Below are 19755 nucleotides of genomic sequence, written 5' to 3' on the forward strand. Positions count from 1 at the left end.
ATATTAAATATTAAGATATAAGTTAGAATATCAAGCATAAGTCTGAAAAGAATAAGCTAAGTTAGATTAAATACTGTTTAAATATTGAAACAGTGATAATAATTGAAAGCATTAATTCTACCCTTTCTCTTTTTTGAAAAATAAGTTGTATAAATTGATTGGTTCGACTGGTCATATACTGAATTAATTGTTAAAGAGTAATTTGACTAATTGATTAGATATAGAATATTGATTTAATTATTAGAAGGTTAAAACCTATTACAAATGGCAACTCAACAGACTTTAACCAAGTCATTGAGAAGGGGTAATTTAACCCTACTATCACCAGCTGTGCAGAAATCCTCTTCAACTTCCGACATAGTTACAGGAGAAATTAAGGATCAGGCACCCTCGCTTCAAAGCTTACAAAATTCCCTAGACAAAATTCAAGAATTTATGATAAAACAACAGGAATCCGCCAATCAAACCCAAGAAACTATAGTTAAAAACCACCAAGAGACGCAAAAAAAATTTGAGGAAGTAAATGAAAACTTTGCCAAATTTAACAGTATAATAGAAGATGTTAAGGAAGCAGTAGACAGACAGGAAATTAAAATTCAACAAGTGGAAGAGACAACAGAAGCGAACAAGCTGAGATTAAATAAAAACGAAGAAGACCTTAGGAGGGTAAATAAGGATTTAGAAGGGGCCATTGCCCAATTAGAATTCGAAAAAGCCTCATTCTATCTCAGGCTACAAAATATACCCGAAGAAAAAGGGGAGAACCTGTTTGCGACTGTAGTTGAACTTTTTGCGGAAGAGCTAAAAATAAATGATAGTGAACTAATTAACCACGTAGACGAGGTATACCGAGTGCAAACCAACTACGCACGTCGCCATCAACTCCCCAGAGAGGTCCACCTTAGATTTACAAAAAAAACCCTGAGAGACGAGATATACAGGAACACCAGAGGGGTCTTAACGTACAAAGGGAAAGACATAATTGTGTTAAAACAAATACCTAAAAGAATTAGGGAACGAAGGAGGGATTACCACTACTTCACAAACAAATTAATAAAAAACGAGATACAATTTAGATGGCTAGTGCCAGAGGGGGTGATGCTAACGTGGAAGGGGAAGAAAATAAATATAGAAACACTAGAACAAGCAGATAACTTTATCCGAGAACACCTGAAAAAAGAAGGGGAAAGCAGCATAGAACTGGAGACAACAAGCCAAGAGGAAGGAGAGATAGAGGAAGAGAGAACAGACAAGATAAGCAAGGGGAAAGGGGAGAAAACAGAAAATTTCAGAGAGCTTAGAAGCAGCAAAAGGGCAAGATAGTTGACGAAGAATGAATAAGGAAATTAAATTATTTTCTGTGAATATAAACGGAATGAACTCTCCTCAAAAAAGAGGACAAACATTTACAAAATTAATAAAACAAAATTTAGACGTAATATGCCTTCAGGAAGTTCATGTAAGGAAAAAGGATAAGAAAGTATTGGAACACCCGAAACTAGGGAAACTATTCACATCACTTGCAAACGAAAAAAAAAGGGGAATTGCACTATATATCAAAAGCTGGTTAAATCCAAAAGTAATTGACAGTGATGAAGAGGGTAGAATACTTATAACAGAAATTGAAATTAATAAAAAAAAAACAAATTTAATTGTGATTTATGCTCCCAACAAAGACCAAAAATCTTTTTATAAAACGTTGTACCAAAAAATAATAAAAATTGAAAAAGGAAACATCTGTGTGATTGGGGACTTCAATATAATAATAGATTACGACAAAGACTATAAAGGTAAAGAAAAGAGTAAAAAGAAAAAAACAATACCAGAAAAACTCAAAGATATTATAGAGGAATTTAAACTAAAAGATACGTGGAGGGAAAGACACAGAGATGAATGTAAGTATACTTATTATTCACACCCACATGACTCATGGTCCAGATTGGACATGATATGGACAAATATAGAATTACAACAAGAGATAATATCAGCAGAAATAGAACCCAACTTTTGGGCAGACCACAACCCAGTAAGCATTATAATTAGAGGAAACCAAACCAAAAAAAATAGATGGACAATGAATACAAAAATTATACAAGAAAATAAATACAAAGAATTTTCAAAAAAAGAATTAGATATCTTTCTAGAAAAAAATTGGAATGAAGACACAACCATACAAAACATATGGGACACAACCAAAGCCTATATAAGGGGGATAACCATTGCATACACTAGTAAAAAAAATAAGGATAAAAATAGGGAGATGAGAGAAAATCAAAAAGAATTAGAACAAATAGAAGCCGAATGGATAAAAGATCCAAAAAAAATCGAACTAAAAGAAAAAAGAGATGTAATTAAACATAAGATAAACTTGATAGCACAGGAAGAAATAGCCCAAAAAATCAAAAGTGTAAAACAAAATTACTTCGAACACGCAAACAAACCGGGAAGGTGGCTTGCCTATAAAATTAAAAAACAGAAAGAGAAGAAATATATCCAACAATTGGAAGATGAAAAGGGAAAAAAACAAATCGATATAGAAGAAAAAAAAAAGATAATACAAAACTATTTTGAACAGCTATATAGGAATGATGAGATAAAAGAGGAAGAAATAGATCAATATTTGAACGAGATTGAATTACCCCAAATATCGGAGACTAACATTGATAGAATGGATAAAACTATAACTATGACAGAATTAGAGCTAGCAATTAAAAAACAAAACAATAACAAAACCCCAGGAGTAGATGGAATACCAGCCGAATATTATAAAGAAATATATGAACCAGTCAAAAAATTATTACTACAGATGTTAAACGAGGTGTTAGACAAAGGAGCAATGCCTGAATCCTGGAAGGAAGGTTTAATAACACTAATACCAAAAGATTTGGAACAAAGATATTTAATAAAACAATACAGACCAATTGCATTACTAAACTCAGATTACAAAATCTTTACAACAATATTAGCAGAAAGGTTTAAAGGGATAATTAATGAAATCATACATCCGGACCAGAACGGCTTTTTACCAAACAGAAACATAAAAAATAATTTGAGAAACATTATAAATATTTTAGAATACTATGAGGTAAACCCAGGAAAGAATTTGGCACTAATATTTTTAGATGCGGAAAAAGCATTCGATAATTTGAATTGGAACTTCTTCATTAAACAACTGACCAAAATGAAATTTAAAGAAAAATTTATAAAAGCAATCAAGACGATATACTCTACACAATCGGCAAAAGTTATAATAAACGACCAATTAACACAAAATATAAAAATAGAAAAGGGAGTACGGCAAGGATGCCCCCTTTCCCCATTAATATTTATTTTGGCCATAGAAACCTTATTAAATCAGATAAGGTTAAATAAAAATGTTAAAGGATTAAATTTGAAAGGACAAGAATACAAAATTCAGGCATTTGCCGATGATCTAGTATTCAATATAGAAGATCCAATTGAATCAGGGGAAGTTTTATTAAAGGAGATTACTGAATTCGGAAAAGTAGCAGGACTTAAAATTAATAAACAAAAAACCAAAATACTGACAAAAAATCTAACAAATACAGAGAAGAAAATACTAGAAGACAGATTAGGCTTACAAATAGCAAAAACAGTTAAGTATTTGGGAATAAAATTAACAGCAAAAGCGATCACAATAAAGGAAGATAATTACACGGTTTTGATGAAAGAAATAAAAAAGAAATTAGAAAAATGGAATAAATTGCCTATTTCGCTCATAGGTAGAATCTCAACAATAAAAATGTCTATCTTACCCAAGATTCTATATCTATTTAGGACGATTCCAATTATATTAAGAAAAGACTTTTTTCAAAAACTAAATAGAATGATTACAAAATTCGTCTGGGCCGGAAAAAAACCTAGAATTAAAATACAATATCTACAAGATAATATCAAACAAGGAGGATTTGCACTACCAGATTTCGAATTATATTATACTGCAGCAATTATGGATTGGTTGAAAGATTGGTTTAAATTGGAAAATAAGAGACTTCTAATACTGGAAGGACACGATATGAGAATAGGGTGGCATGCTATCCTGTGGGAAAATAAAGAACAAACACATAGTTACTTCAAACAACATATAATAAGAAACTCGTTATACACAACTTGGAAAAAAATCAAAAAAATGTACTATCACCAAACTCCCAAATGGTACTCAAGCTTAGAGGCGACGATATATCCAAACTCAAGAGAACTAAACAAAATGTTAAATTATTATCAAACATTAGAAAAAAATGGGGAATTAAAAACTAGGGAACAATTAGAAGAAATTGGAATCAAAATCGACTGGTGGGCGTATAACGTAATTAAATCAAAATATCAAGAAGGGAAAAGGAAGGAAATACAAATAAAAGAGATAGAATTAGATAAGATAATTTTAGGCCAAGAAAAAAAAATGATTTCCAAAATATATAAATATATGCTACACTATAAAATGGAGGAACATATCGTTAAAAATAGTATACATAGTTGGGGCAAAAATTTTGGTTATAGCATAAATTTAGATAAGTGGGAATCAATATGGACCAAGAACTATAAATTAACAAAATCTACAGCTTATAAGGAAAACATATACAAAATGTATTATAGGTGGCACCTTCCACCGGCAACATTAGCCAAAATGTATAAAGGAACAAGCCCAAAATGTTGGAGGTGCAAAAAAATGGGGACATATTACCACATTTGGTGGACCTGCTCAAAAATAAAAAAATTCTGGAACAAAATGCAGAATTGGATAGAAGAGATCTTACAAATGAAGATAAATAAAAAACCTGAAGCCTTTCTCCTGGGAATTATAGATCAAAAAATTGAAAAAAACAAACACTACTTATTAATTCACATATTAACAGCAATTAGAATAACGATAGCTCAAAATTGGAAGCAACCCGAACCACCTGAAGACGATTTGATAATTAAAAAAATATTAGATTGTGCTGAATTTGACGCACTAACAATTAAATTAAAAAACAAAGAGGATTCCGAACACGATAAAACCTGGATACATCTTTATAACTGGTTTAAGAAAAGAAATAAAAATCAAAAGAAAAAATCAAATTAACAATACTTTATATCCTTTTCATTACATAGAAAAAAAATATATACAAAAGACATATATACAAAAAACCTTTTTATAAAAAAAGATCTGTATGACATTAAAGAAATTGAATATGAATAAAAGAAGGCGGATAAGAAAGAATTAAATGATTTAAAAAACAGTGACAACCTACAAGAGAAAATGGTATACGCTGAGGACACAACATGTTTCACCAGAAAATAATTTAAAATCAAAAATCATTCAAAACTTACCTCCTGAAGGGAATACAAGTACAAATATTATAAAATATGCTAAGTGAATAGTTATTGTTATTAATGTACTTAAATAAGCAATTAGATCTTTTTTTTAAAGAATATTTTTTTTTTTTGTTTGTTTGTCATGTTTGTTTGTTCGTGTATTTGTTACGCGTTGATTTAGCCTTGTATTAATATAAAACATATACTGTATGTAAATGTATATATATTTGTAATAAAAATTAAAAAAAAAAAAAAAAAAAAAAAAAGAAAAACATCCCCAAAATATGAACAAGCGGGATGATACCTCCCGCTTACCAGACATCTGGAAACCAGCCCTCAAACACATCCCAGCCATAGAAACCAGACTCAGAACACACATTGTAAAACAATCAAGTAGCCTGCAAGTCCCAACTACTCAGGATATCACGCCTAATCTACAACCATTAACTAATCAGCATACCTCAGCTACATCAACGACTCCAATTGCTACCCCACTGACTCACCAGGAAGTTTCTACACAGCAGGCAATTGCTGAGCCATCAAACCACACCCAGCCACCAGTATTTATAGAAGGAAGGCAGCTTAGGTCTCGCAGTGTTTGCCTGAGAACAAGGACAGAAACACCAGCCTGAAGATGACGAGTGAGACCTCGTCGAAACGTCGCCAGAAATTTCCAAATCCTACACGGGAAGAAACCCGAATATACCAAGACCGTCATATATATATATATATATATATATATTTATATATATATATATATATATATTCCATTTACAACAACACAAAGATTGGAACTCCAGCCTGAAGATGGTGAATGTGATTTCACCGAAACGTCGCATAGACATGCAAAACATTACACAGGGCAAAACCCGAACTCAGAACAATCTACATATATATATATATATATATATATATATATATATATATATATATATATATATGTCACATGTTTAAGCTGAATTTGAAAATTAAGGGAGACTAGGATAGATCTATTTCGGCCTTATTTTGGCCTCATCAGCTAGCCATACCCACTGGGACTTGAACCTGCAACCTTTGCCTTGTAAGGCAGAGAATTATCCTCTAGGCTACAGTATCCAATCCCTTCAGCTCTGTACCAGGGAAGAGTTACATTTTTGTGTCGAATCACCCTGGTATATTGAAGGAACATCACAGCTCCTTTTTTGCCTCTCGGCCCAACCCAGGGCCATTTCCAAGGCAGTTGATTTTTTTTTTTATTGATAGCCGACAATTCTATCTATATATATATATACATACACACACACACACACACACATACCAATTAAAACTCTCATTGTGTATTGGACTAACTAACTAACTAACTAACTAACTAACTAACTAACTAACTAACTAACTAACTAACTAACCAACCAACCAACCAACCAACCAACTAACTAACTAACTAAATAAATAAATAAATAAATATATAAATAAATAAAAATAAATAGTCAAAGAAATCAATGAGATTAGTCTGACATGATTTGCCCTAAGTAAAGCCATGCTGGTTTGGGTCCAATAAGTTATTGGTTTTTAGGTGCTGATTTATCCTCTTTTTGATTAGAGTCTACATCATTTTAACTATAACTGATGTCAAGCTAACTGGCCTGTAGTTACTAGCTTCTTCTCTACTGAATTTAAGTTGTAACAATGTAAAGCAGTTAAACAAGAAGCCCAGAGTACTAAATATGATATCTTGACAACAATCCTAAACTCTAATGGTAGAAGTATCAGGCCCTACCCATTAGCAGTTATTATTGACAACTTTGTAGGATGATTATGCCCCTCAATTGACAGGCCAACATATATAGTTCTAGTTATGTTGGAAATGTTAAATCTATTTAAGCATAACCCCCACAAATTAAACCTCTAAACTTCTTGACACTGGTATTCCAGGTGGCACATTTGTTTCAGTCTAGCAATCATTTTGCCAATAAAGTAAAAAATAAAAGGTGCTTGTGCCCTCAAGAAAATTCAAACTTACTGTTCAGCCAAGATTTATTTATTTATTGAAGATGTTTATATTCTGTTTTTCATAATATATACCCCAAGGCAGTTTGCAAAACAAATTAAAGTAATAAATACAGCTAGACAGAAAGTTACAAATACCAAATCCACTAAAAATGACAAAGTGAGTACAGTATATGATAATGCTGTTGGTGTTTTAAAAAATACCTATGCTTTAATGATATCCCAGCTAGATTTAATAAACTCTACCTGGAGTAATTGCAAAGCTAGTTAAGCAAATAAACTCATGCAGAATATGGATTCTTGAAATGTTTGATATCTCTGTTGTGCCAATTATCAGCAGTGCATACGTACAAGGTATTGGTTTCTTAATACAACTTTTCCTGAAATTTAAAAAAATGTAAAAATGTATTCAAATTAATACAAAGTAATGAAAAAAGAGAAAAAGAAAGCAAATTAAAAAATTAAGATAGAAAACAAGGAAAAACAAGGAAAAAAGGCACAAACCAACACTCCATAGTCTGCATTGGTTGCTGATCAGTTTCCGGTCACAATTCAGTGTTGGCTATGACCTATAAAGCCCTTCATGGCATCGGACCAGAATATCTCCAGGACTGCTTTCTGCCTCACGAATCCCAGTGACCGGTTAGGTCCATAGAGTTGGCCTTCTCCGGGCCCCGTCAACGGAACAATGTCCTCTGGTGGGACCCAGGGGAAAAGCCTTCTGTGTGGCGGCCCCGACCCTCTGGAACCAGCTCCCCCCAGAGATTAGAACCGCCCCCACCTTCCTTGCCTTTCGTAAACTCTTTAAAACCCACCTCTGCCGTCAGGCATGGGGGAATTGAGACACCCCCCCTGGGCCTATACAGTTTATGCATGGTATGTTTGTGTGTATGTTTGTTTTTAATAATGGGGTTTTTAGTGTTTTTAAATTATTAGATTTGTCATACATTGTTTTATTGTTGCTGTGAGCCGCCCCAAGTCTAGGGAGAGGGGCAGCATACAAATCTAATAAACAAACAAACAAACAAACAAACAAACAAATAAATAAATAAATAAATTTTTGGCTTCCATGTCCTCCTGCAGCACACTCCCAGCCGAAAATTGGCTGCATCGAGGTTCTGTGAGGCCCCTGTGTGGCCCATTTTCAGGCTCCTCAGCATCCTGCAGCACTCTTTAGACCAAAAATGGGCTACCGGGGGTGCACATGGCCTGTTTTGGCTTGCAGAGGTACCATAGGCTGATCCTTTCGTTTTTCCATGCCAACCCTGCAAATTTGACATCCCTAATCTAGACTAATGTTGAAAACCCTAAATCTCATATTCTTTTTTTTAAACTTGCATTGATCTTCATGAATAAAATTCTATAATACTATCTGTTGTGTTCTTTAAAAATATTGTAAGAAATTCAGTGATTGGTTAAGACGCGGCTATTTGGAAAATAGCCGCGAAAGTTAAATAACTGTTTGTTGGGAAAAGCCCGCCGTTTTTAAGAGTATAAATAGGGCAACGGGCTAGCCGTTGCCCTCATTCGGAATATATCTGCTGGTGATTGTTTCCTGTCTTATTTGCTACAATAAATGCATACTGTTTGACCAACCTCCGGAGTCGTGATTTAACAGTGGCGACGAGGAGGTCGAACTCCCGCAAACACAGCCATGAACTCGGCCATGGCCCCACCACCGCCTCTCTTCAATTCCGAGTCGGAATCGTGGACTTCATATATGTCCAAATTCAGACTTTTCCTCAAAGCGAGCAATCTGCACGACGCAGAAGACGAAAGGAAGAAAGCCATATTTTTGAGTTACTGTGGTCCAGAAATCTACAGCTTGGCTTCCACTCTCGTTGACCCAGACACGTTGGAAACTGTCGCATGGTCAACCCTCCAAACAAAACTCGCTGCACATTACTAACCTACGACTCCCGTTCGTGTACACCATCACCAATTCGCCCAGATGCGGCAAGCGGATGGGGAATCAACCAACGATTTCATCACCCGTCTCCGCACCCTTCTTCCGAAATGCAGGTATAAGGATCCTGAGGAACAACTGGTTGACCGCCTCATCTTCGGGTTAACCAACATCACGCTACAGAAGAAATGTCTAGTGGACGAAGACGCTTCACTCCAAGACATTCTTAAAGCTGCAAAAGCTTCCGAGATCTCAGAAACTTCTGTAGCTGAAATTAAATGCACAACGCCGACCGTCCATCACATTCCAGATGACGCCGACTGGCACACCTGCCCAGACGATGACAAACATCTGGAATCCACCACAGCAGATGACACCTGTCTTCAAATCCGCAGGCCATCTGACCGCGACACCAAAGAGGCACCCCGCTAGGACAAGTGCGCCAGCTGCAACGGGAACCATCCACGCTACCGCTGCCACTTCAAGGATGCCTACTGTCGCCGTTGCCAGTGTCGTGGCCACATCGCAGAGGTCTGCCGAGCCGTCACCCCCATTCCAGCTAACCCACAAAACTCAAGATTTTTTTCTGCACCAAGAAATAGACAACCACCGTTTTCTCGCAACATTTCCCGTCCAGCCGACGACTCCCACTCTTTCAGCCAAAGAGGTAATTGCCCCTCTTCCGTAAACTTCAATTCTCCCGCCGCGGAAAACAAACTAATTGTCTCTCTTTCCCTAAACGGTTTTCCCTGTGAAATGGAGCTGGACACGGGCTCGAGACATTCCATTATGCCTTGGCAAAAACTTAAATTGTATTTACCCCGTGTGGAAAAAACCGATTTAGAACCTTGGGATCTGGGTTTGAGTGATTTTCAAGGTCGGAAAATTCCAGTGTTAGGAAGCGTAAATGTACCAATTTTGTTTAAAAAATTTCGAGGTCTTTTACCTCTGATTGTGGTCGATGGCCCTAGACACACATTACTGGGACTTAAATGGTTAAAACCTTTGGGCATCGAAATCTCAGGCGTAAATAATGTATGTGATTCTTTTGACCCAAATGACTTATTGAAAGAATTTCCTGAAGTTTTTTCTAGCGAATTAGGTAGATACACCGGCAGCCCTATTTCTTTTAATCTGGATCCAAACGTTTCTCCTATTCGATTAAAACCCCGCCGAATTCCCATTCCACTTTTGCCTAAAGTAGACGAACAATTGGATAAATTAATAGCCCAGGGAATTTTGATCCCAATGGATCACGCTAAATGGGAAACACCTATAGTTACCCCTATTAAACCAGACGGCTCGATTAGAATTTGTGCAGACTATAAAGCCACAATTAATAAAGCATTACAACACAATGCTTATCCAATACCAGTTGTGCAACAACTCCTCCACACTTTAGGAAAAGGGACAATCTTTGCGAAGTTGGACCTTGCTCAGGCATACCAGCAACTCCCCGTCGATCAGAACACCGCAGAAGCCCAAACAATTGTTACTCACAGGGGCGCCTTTAAATGCTCAAGACTCCAGTTCGGAGTTTCTACTGCCCCTGGCATTTTTTCAAGGCCTCATGGAACAAATTTTAAATAACATTCCTGGGGTCATCCCATATTTCGATGACGTATTAATTTCGGCCACATCAAAACCAGAACTCTGGGACAGAATCAGAAGTGTTTTAACAAAATTTAAAGAGACAGGGCTCCATTTGAAGGCAGACAAATGCTCCTGGGCAGTCCCCAACGTTCAATTTTTAGGTTTTAACATAGACAGATTTGGAATTCACCCCACTAATGATAAAGTTGAGGCCATAAAAAACGCCCCAACCCCCTCCAATAAGACGGACTTGCAGGCTTTCCTTGGACTCCTTAACTTTTATTCCGCCTTTCTTAAACAGAAAGCGACGGTGGCAGAACCGCTCTATAATCTTCTAAAGAAGGACTCTGCCTGGACGTGGGGACAGACAGAACATGCCGCTTTTCTTGCAGTAAAAACTTTACTTTCTTCAAAGAGTGTCTTAGTTCAATATAATATCGCCATGCCCTTAACATTAACATGCGATGCGTCACCCTTCGGCATAGGAGCCGTTCTTAGTCATAATTTCCCGGATGGCACTGAAGCCCCGATTGCCTATTATTCTAAAACCCTCTCTTCAGCAGAGAGAAATTATGCCCAACTTGATAAGGAGGCATTAGCAGCTGTGGCAGGAGTCAAACGTTTTCATTATTACCTCTGTGGTCGCTCTTTTACTTTGGTTACAGACCACAAGCCTCTCCTCGGTATTTTGGCGGGAAACAAACAAACTCCCGCCTTTCTTTCCCCTCGCATGACTAGATGGGCTATTTTTTTAGCCGGTTATAATTATACCTTAATCCACAGGGGGGGGGGAAGGACATAGGGAACGCCGATGCACTAAGTAGGTGCCCACTAAAAGAATTAGTCATTGATCCTGCTCCAGCCTCTAGTATTTTATTAATTGAGACAAATAAGCAAGCCCTATTGACAGCATCAGAGATAGCTGAACAAACACAAAAAGATCCAATTTTAAAAAACATTAAACAATGGGTATTGAAAGGTTGGCCAATTGAACAACAAACAGCACAATTTCAGCCATATAGAAATAGGCAACTTGAACTCAATGTATTAAAGGATTGTATTTTATGGGGGGACAGAGTTGTAATTCCAAAAGCATTGCAGAATTGAGCCTTGCAACTATTGCATATAGGACACCCAGGAATAGTCAAAATGAAAACAATAGCCAGGAGTCATCTCTGGTGGCCTGGACTGGACAAGGACATAGAGTTGTGGGTGGGTGGTTGTGTACCCTGCCAAAAATCAAGACCCAACCCACCAAAAGCCACACCATCAGAGTGGCCAACACCAAGAGGGCCCTGGTCCAGGATACATATTGACTTTGCAGGACCAATCAGGGGCCAATCTTTCTTATTAGTCGTAGATGCATATTCTAAATGGTTGGAAATTGAACTCATGGCATCTACTACTACCAGTGCAACTATAAAGGCCTTAAGGAAAATGTTTGCCACACATGGCATTCCGGATATTGTGGTTTCTGATAATGGGCCTCAACTGACAGCTCGACAAATGGAGTTATTTTTTGCAGACCAAGGCATAAAACATGTGCTCACTCCCCCTCATTTTCCTCAAGCTAATGGACAAGTAGAACGAATGGTTAGATCCACAAAGGAAGCATTATGCAAAGCACCACTAGGAGATTAGCAACCACAAATTGATGAATTTTTAACCATCCAACATATAACACCATCAGCTTCAACGCACAAGAGCCCAGCAGAATTGTTAATGGGCAGGAACCTTCGTTCTAAATTAGACCGAATTCATCCAAATTACCAAAACGAACAAAAAGAACTTAAAATACAAACCGATAGACAATTTAATAACGGGGACTTAATTTACGCTAAAGACTATGATTCAAATGATAAGTGGAAAGAAGGAACAATATTAGAAAAAACGGGTTTAAAAACGTATTTAATTGTGTTAGCAGATGGGCGTAGTTGGCACCGTCATATTGACCAACTACGCAAGCGGATTAAAGCTAACACAGACATTTTACCCACTATAGAAAAGTCAACAGAGGACTTACTGGGACCAGTTCAGGACTCCAGCGATGGCTGCCTGTTGCCCCTGGAGGTCGGCGAAGATCCAATTGCAACATCGCAACCAGGCCCGTCAGAAACTAGCCTTAGCGGAGCAATACCAGTGCCGGCCGTCCAGGCAGGCAGCTCCCAAGAAAATGAACTGCGCAGGTCCCAGAGATCGGTGAAACCGCCAATCTGCTTGCAGGACTACGTGACGTGGATTAACACGTAGCCATAGTTTTTTCTAAAAAGGGAGGGGTGTTGTGTTCTTTAAAAATATTGTAAGAAATTCAGTGATTGGTTAAGACGCGGCTATTTGGAAAATAGCCGTGAAAGTTAAATAACTGTTTGTTGGGAAAAGCCCGCTGTTTTTAAGAGTATAAATAGGGCAACGGGCTAGCCGTTGCCCTCATTCGGAAGATATCTGCTGGTGATCGTTTCCTGTCTTATTTGCTACAATAAATGCATACTGTTTGACCAACCTCCGGAGTTGTGATTTAACACTATCTTCAACCTCTCAGCCCATATCATGGTAAAGTTTAATTATGATAACTATAATAATTATATTATAATAACAACTATGTTATACTTATTACTCAATAAAAATATTGGCCATTAGTTTCTTGTTAACATCAAATCTCATCTCCCTGTAGGAATGAAACTTCTACTTTATAATTATTGTTTTTAGTCTGCACCCAGTTGCACCATAGATTCTTTTGTCTTCTTGACATCTTTTTTAATTCCTGCAAATTCTTCTTCTATTGCCTTTTTAACTGTTGAACTCATCTTTTTGCCAAATGCTTCAAACTTTTTCTGCAATAAATCTGGTGAAATGCCCTTATCTGTAAGCTGTTCTAGTGAACTTCTGCCTCTGTCTGCCAGTTCAGCAGATTTTCTTGTGATTGCTGTTGTGAGGAAGTGAAAATATGCCAATTACTACAGTGAAAGTAAAAGGCTGGCTTCTATTCCCCCCTATTTTACCATCTTTAACACTTTAGTTCCAATTAGCTCTCCATAGTTACTATCTCACTGCTTAGCTCATATTATCCTTATGTTCTTGATTTAATAAGTAACAACCAGCATTCCCACAAAGATTTGGTCAACAAGCCTTATTAATTTTGCTATTTTCAAAGGCACTTTAATAAGAAAAAAATATTTTTTTAAAAGAAATCAGTGTCCCCTTTCTCTATTTAAAACTTTATTCATTTTCAATCCATTTTCAATTAGACTTTTTGTTTTTAAAGTAAAATAGCAGTTTTCTCCTCTTCTCAATTTAAAAATGAAGACACTCATTAAGAATCTTTATCTACATTGCCATTTGAATATTTATCTTAAATCATAGTGTTTAAGAAGATGAGACATTTGCTGGTCAACTATCCAATTATGGATACATACCACTTAAGGATATGTTGGTTTTTACCTTAAAAACTAAATTATTTGGACTCATTTTGGTTTGTGTAATCTTAAAAACTATGAATTGGACGCATTCTTTATATTTCTTACAATACTTACATTCACTTACATTCAAACATAGTTTATAGATATGTCATAAAAGGCATTTTCAGCGCTACTCACACATTTTTAGAAATATAACTTAAAAGAGGTAAACATGAATCTGGCAAAATAAACCATTAGATATTTGTTACATTTATTTTTCCCATATTAGCTATGATTTGATGATGTAATTTGAACTGATGCTAATTTTTTATTTTTTTCATCTTTAATAATAGAATGTTGAACTGGGTGGTCTTTTTATTATCCTTGCTTATGCTGCTAATTGGGCTATTACTTAAAGTTGTTGATGTTTCTATAGGCTGTTCTTTATACAAGGGCTTTTTAATTGTCTGATGAGCTTTACAAATCAAAAATTATTTTCTATGTATAGGACTTACCTGAAAGGTTCTGGCTCATCTAGGGATGATAGAGAGCCTATAATCTAGCCTCTTTTTTTCTCTTTAAAATACCCTAAAGACAAAAGAGGCTGAGTTATAGGCTCTCTTAGTTGAAGAGTAAGTTTAATAAGTGGGATCCCACAGCCAAGGAAAATGGGTCTTAAAAAACTGATGTGAAAGTACATTTTTTCAAAGCAGACCCTAAAATGCATTTTGTTAGATACCCAGATCACAACCCACAACTCAAAGAGTGGCATAAGTGAATACAGAGGTAGATTTTTTTTCTGTGTAAAGTATGATTTAACTGATTTAACTGTTAAGTTAAACTGATTTAACTTGTCAACTGAAGAAGACATATATAGCTCAGGGTTGAACGCTTGGAGACTCTGTTGGTGCTCTCTGAGCTTGACTAAACCTACCCTTGATTTTGCATGATTTACTTGAACTCCTAGAGCAACAGTAAATTCTCAAGTGTAATTCAGAATCATTCCTTTTTATCTGAGATCTTTCCATTGGTAGATAAAACACAGCATAGCTTCCCCTTGACTTTTTAAAATTACTGCATTGTATTTTGAAGAGGTAACTCCTGTTGTATGAGGAATAACAGGAAGATTAAGCTCATTATAGAGATCCTCGATCCAGTTAGGTTCAATGTTTGAAAAGCAATCCTCAAAACAGTTTCTAGCAGAATTTTGCTTCGAAATTGCCTCTCAGCTTTTCTGTTTTTTTAGGAATGTATCTCCATTTTTTGGAATTTCTGTTGTAGGATACATGCTCAGGTAGTACCACAGATATCTGAAAACTTTTCCTATAAATGAAAATAAAATTGCTTTTCTGGAGATGTAATTTACTTGAAAACTAACAAACAGGCACCTGCTGTGAGTGACTGATGCTTATAACATTGGGATATCTTTGCCTTATCTAAATTTGATTTCAAACAAATGTTCAGTTATATAAATATTTTTGGCATTTGGCTATCTCTTTTTCTTTTGTTGTCTTAAGAAAATTATAACCAAGACTTTTTTGTGGCTAAGTTCCATATTTTACAAGCATTTCTTGTAAAATGCCTGGATAGAAAACAACATTAAGTTTGGCTGGAGATATGTGACACACGCTATAGAGTGAACGAGTGTTGTCTGGAATTATTGCTCCTGTTTAAGCACTTACGCTAATTAATTGAATCTATTTTATCATTCTTTTTATGATCTTAATGCTGGATTATCTTAATGCTGGATTAATTGTAGATGCCTGCATGCATATTTATGTTTGGGGCAATGAAAAATAAGTCATCAGTTCACATCCCCAAATCCATTTACTTTTCAAGACTATTCTTGTGTTGCAATGATGCAGTACTTAGAAGAATTCCACAATTCCCGGAAGATCGCAGCGCATGGTGCCTGCGGTGGCCAGGGAAGCCGAGCCAGGCGTGGCGGTGACGGAAGCGGCGCTGCTGCTCCGGTTGCCCGGTCCTCTCCTGCCTCCCGCGCTGATGTTCCCTGCTGCGTCGGGCGCGGCCAGCCCTGAGTCGGACGCTCCCGATGGTGGTATTTGCATCATCCCAGGAAAGCAAGCAGCAGGGCGGGCTGGCAAAGTCTCCGGCTGCTTAGCTCCTCCTGTCCAGCCCAAAGCCGAAAGAAAAACGTGGAGGCTGCAGACAGGCTTTGGGTTTTTGGCTGGGGGGGAGGGAGTTAGGAAGGTCTTACTTCTCCCCCCCCCAGCCAAAAACACAAAGCCAGTCTGCCACCGTCCACTTGAGCCAGGAGGAAGAAGCGGCGTGGAGGAATGGGAAGCTCAAATCGCCACCTGCTTCAGCTTCTCATTGCCCCGTGGGCAGCAGTGTGTGTTTGGCTGGGGGGGGGGAGCAGGAGAACCTTCCTAACTCCCTCCCCCCAGCACTTCGCCCAGCACCACAGGCAGAGCGAAGCAGCATGCAGCAAAGGGAGGCTCAAACCACCGGCAGCTTCAGCTTCCCATTGCTCCGCGGGCGGCGGCAGACCGCCTTTGTGTTTTTGGCTGAAGGGGGAGCAGGAGGACCTTCCTGACTCCCTCCCCCCAGCGCTTCACCCAGGATGATATGTATGGCAAAGGGGCAGGGAGGATCGGGAGGCTCAAGCCTCCTTCGGTGGTGGCAGCCGGCTTGCACGCATTAATCACTTTCCCATTGATTCCTATGGGAAACAATGTTTCGTCTTACGAACTTTTCACCTTATGAACCTCCTCCCGGCACCAATTAAGTTCATTAGACAAGGTATTACTGTATTTTAAAGACACGTCTTTTCTCAGAATCATGTGCCTGAATTCTGCAAGGTTGCCATGTGATTCTAGGAAGAGATGCAGCTTTTGAAAAGAGTTGCAGACAGTGCAAAATTTATTGCATATTGCTTCATACTGCTGGGCAGAAATGCCTCTTAATAAAACACTTTTCCCCCATGTCCCTAACATCTTTCTTAAGATGTCTTTAAATTATTAGTTAATCATTAATTTAGATGTTTGCCTGTTCTATTCAAGTGATAATTCTGTAATTTGTAGCATCATGATACATCTATCACTGGTGCAAAATATGTACCCCTCCAAATTTCAATTTATAAAATGTATGGCACCAGAAATGGCAATTTCACTTTTGCATAATTTTATCTTTAATCTTGATCCATTTAACTCTGATATTGGTATTTACACTGATACCAGTTCTCTAGAATATCTAACTGAACTCTTTCCCAGCTTAGTATGAAGTGGCAGGAATTGAACCTTGGGCTTTGTACAAACAAAACATTGTCTAATAGTAATCTTAAATTGGAAGAAGAAAAACATATGGATGCTTTATCCTATTTACCCAGAGGGCTTTTCCACAGTCAAAAGACAGATCAAAGATTGTTGGAAGGAAAGAGAAAAAAACTTGATTTTTGATATTTCCTAACTGTTGGCTTTGTGCAGACCTCTGGTGGTTTACAATAATATATAATCCATCAAAACAAACTAAAAACAAAATATGGCATCGAGAATGACTTCTTTATTCATCAATAATCAAAAGGTTTATAGAAAAGCTCTACCTTCACTGCCCTTTGAAAAGCTGTGAGGGTGCCATTTCTTAAGGAAAAGAAATCCATTAAATAAACGGGATAACATAAAATGCATGCAATGTACTATGAAGCATCTCACTAGGAGGTAACTCTCAATGTACTCCTTAAAAAACCTAGATGGGCACCCAAATCTGAGAGTGAGGAGGTCGGAGACGATGTGGTGTCAGAGGCTGAAAGCCAACCAGGGCCTTCTGCACCTCCTAAGGTGCACATGAATGACTCAGGAGAAAAAGAGGAGCTTCTTCTTGATACTAGGCCACACAGATCTGCTAGAGGGCAAGAATGGTTAAGCAAGAGGAGGTCTCTGCGTGAATAGATCTGTGTAACAATTGGCCATGCCCTTAGACTATATAAGGCTTAGTCACATCATGATTCAGTGCAGAAGTCAGCTTTTGTTTGTTCCAGTTGTTCACTTGGACTTCTCTCTTGGACATTATTGTTTTAATGATGATTTACCAACTGGCAATTTGGACTAATTATATCCGGGCTTCCTGCCAACTCATAATAAGTCTGTGAAGGAGATATGTGTGATCAAAGAAATGATCTGTTTGTTTTGGTTTATGCTTGGACTCTGGCCCGTTGTTGAGATGCTAATTAGCAGCTGGCACCGAACACACTTATTTTTCTGATTTCCTGAGCTTTTAATAACCAGACTTCACTACTCAGAAAATGTAAGGAATAAATGCTTAAGTGTTGTAAAATCAGTGTGTGTATGTCTATTTCTTGGAGGGCGTGTCATCGCTAGGACAGAACAGATTCTACTTACAATCCAGAAGAATTCCAGGAGTTAAGCCATAAAGGATTTTATTGTATTTATTTAGATCTTTTCAAGTCTGAAACAAACTGGTGTTATTTGATATGGTAGGTGAAATATATAGTAATTTTTATGAATGTGTAATATGGGTAAATATCCATATATTGCTTCTGCTTTTGAATAATTCTTAATATTAGCTGTAGTATGGGAATACTTGAAGTATTTATTAATAAAATAATTTTTGTTTCAGGTATGATGATTTAAGTTATTTTCATATATAAACTAAAACTATTATATTCTTACTGTTTCTAGCATTATATTCTTGATGGTGTAATTACTTGAGGGGAAAGGAATCTTAATAGATAATAGATTGACAAGTTTAAGATGCACATCACATTCATTCTGAAAAAAATAATTATAGATGAATCATAAGAGGTGGAGAGCATTCTTTGCTATAAAGTTTGGGCACATGTAATTTAATATTTGATGTGGTGTATTTTGCAGCATGCTTTGTCTGATAAAGCCAATGTGAAAACATTTGATCCAAAGACAACCTGTTTGCAAGAATGCCTTATCACAACTTTCCAGGAAGCTTACTTTGTCTCGGAAAGTTTTGAAGAAGCCAAAGAAAAGATGAGGCAAGTTGTTTCCATGATCCTTAAAAACAAAGCCCAGATTGAATTTGCTGTTATCTGTAAGTGCAGAAATAAGAGTTAATGTAATTCTTTTTAAACAATCTTTTTATTTCAGGGACTTTGCAAAATCAATCAATCGTCCCTTTTCTGTTTATTTCAACCCCTACACTCAGAGCATTGAAATTCTGAAAGACACCAGAAGCATTGAAAATGTTGTCCAGGATCTCCGAAGTGACCTAAACACAGTGTGTGATGCTTTAAGCAAAATGAATAGATATTTGGGTATCTGATTTCTTAGTGATGTGGCTTTGAATAGGTAGATGCTGTAACACCATTATAAGCTACAATGGGCATTTTAGCATTGTCTATTTCTTTTCTAATGCATGGCTACCACATTTTGCTCTGTGTTCTCTTCTACTTACATGTAACTTGAAATATACCCATACTAACCTACAAATATTTAAGGAAGAGGATTACAGTCTTTTTTATCAGCTTGCATAAATTTCAAAAAAGCTTCCTTTCCATATTTACAGTGTTACAAAGAGAATTTGCTGTCATATCACAAAAGAACAATTAAA

The 19755-nt window shown here is 36.9% G+C and overlaps 1 protein-coding gene across 1 annotated transcript in view; it reads left to right on the top strand.

Moving 5' to 3' along the window:
- TPH2 (tryptophan hydroxylase 2) overlaps positions 1 to 19467 on the top strand; it is a 114776-nt gene extending 95309 nt beyond the window's left edge. The window contains exons 10-11 of the mRNA XM_070754759.1: positions 19047 to 19180; positions 19293 to 19467. Of these exons, the coding sequence (XP_070610860.1) occupies positions 19047 to 19180; positions 19293 to 19467 (309 nt within the window). The remainder of the gene's footprint in view (positions 1 to 19046; positions 19181 to 19292) is intronic.
- The last annotated feature ends 288 nt before the right edge of the window (positions 19468 to 19755 follow it).

The sequence above is a fragment of the Erythrolamprus reginae genome, chromosome 6, assembly GCF_031021105.1.
Source record: "Erythrolamprus reginae isolate rEryReg1 chromosome 6, rEryReg1.hap1, whole genome shotgun sequence".
Taxonomy (NCBI): Eukaryota; Metazoa; Chordata; class Lepidosauria; order Squamata; family Dipsadidae; genus Erythrolamprus; species Erythrolamprus reginae.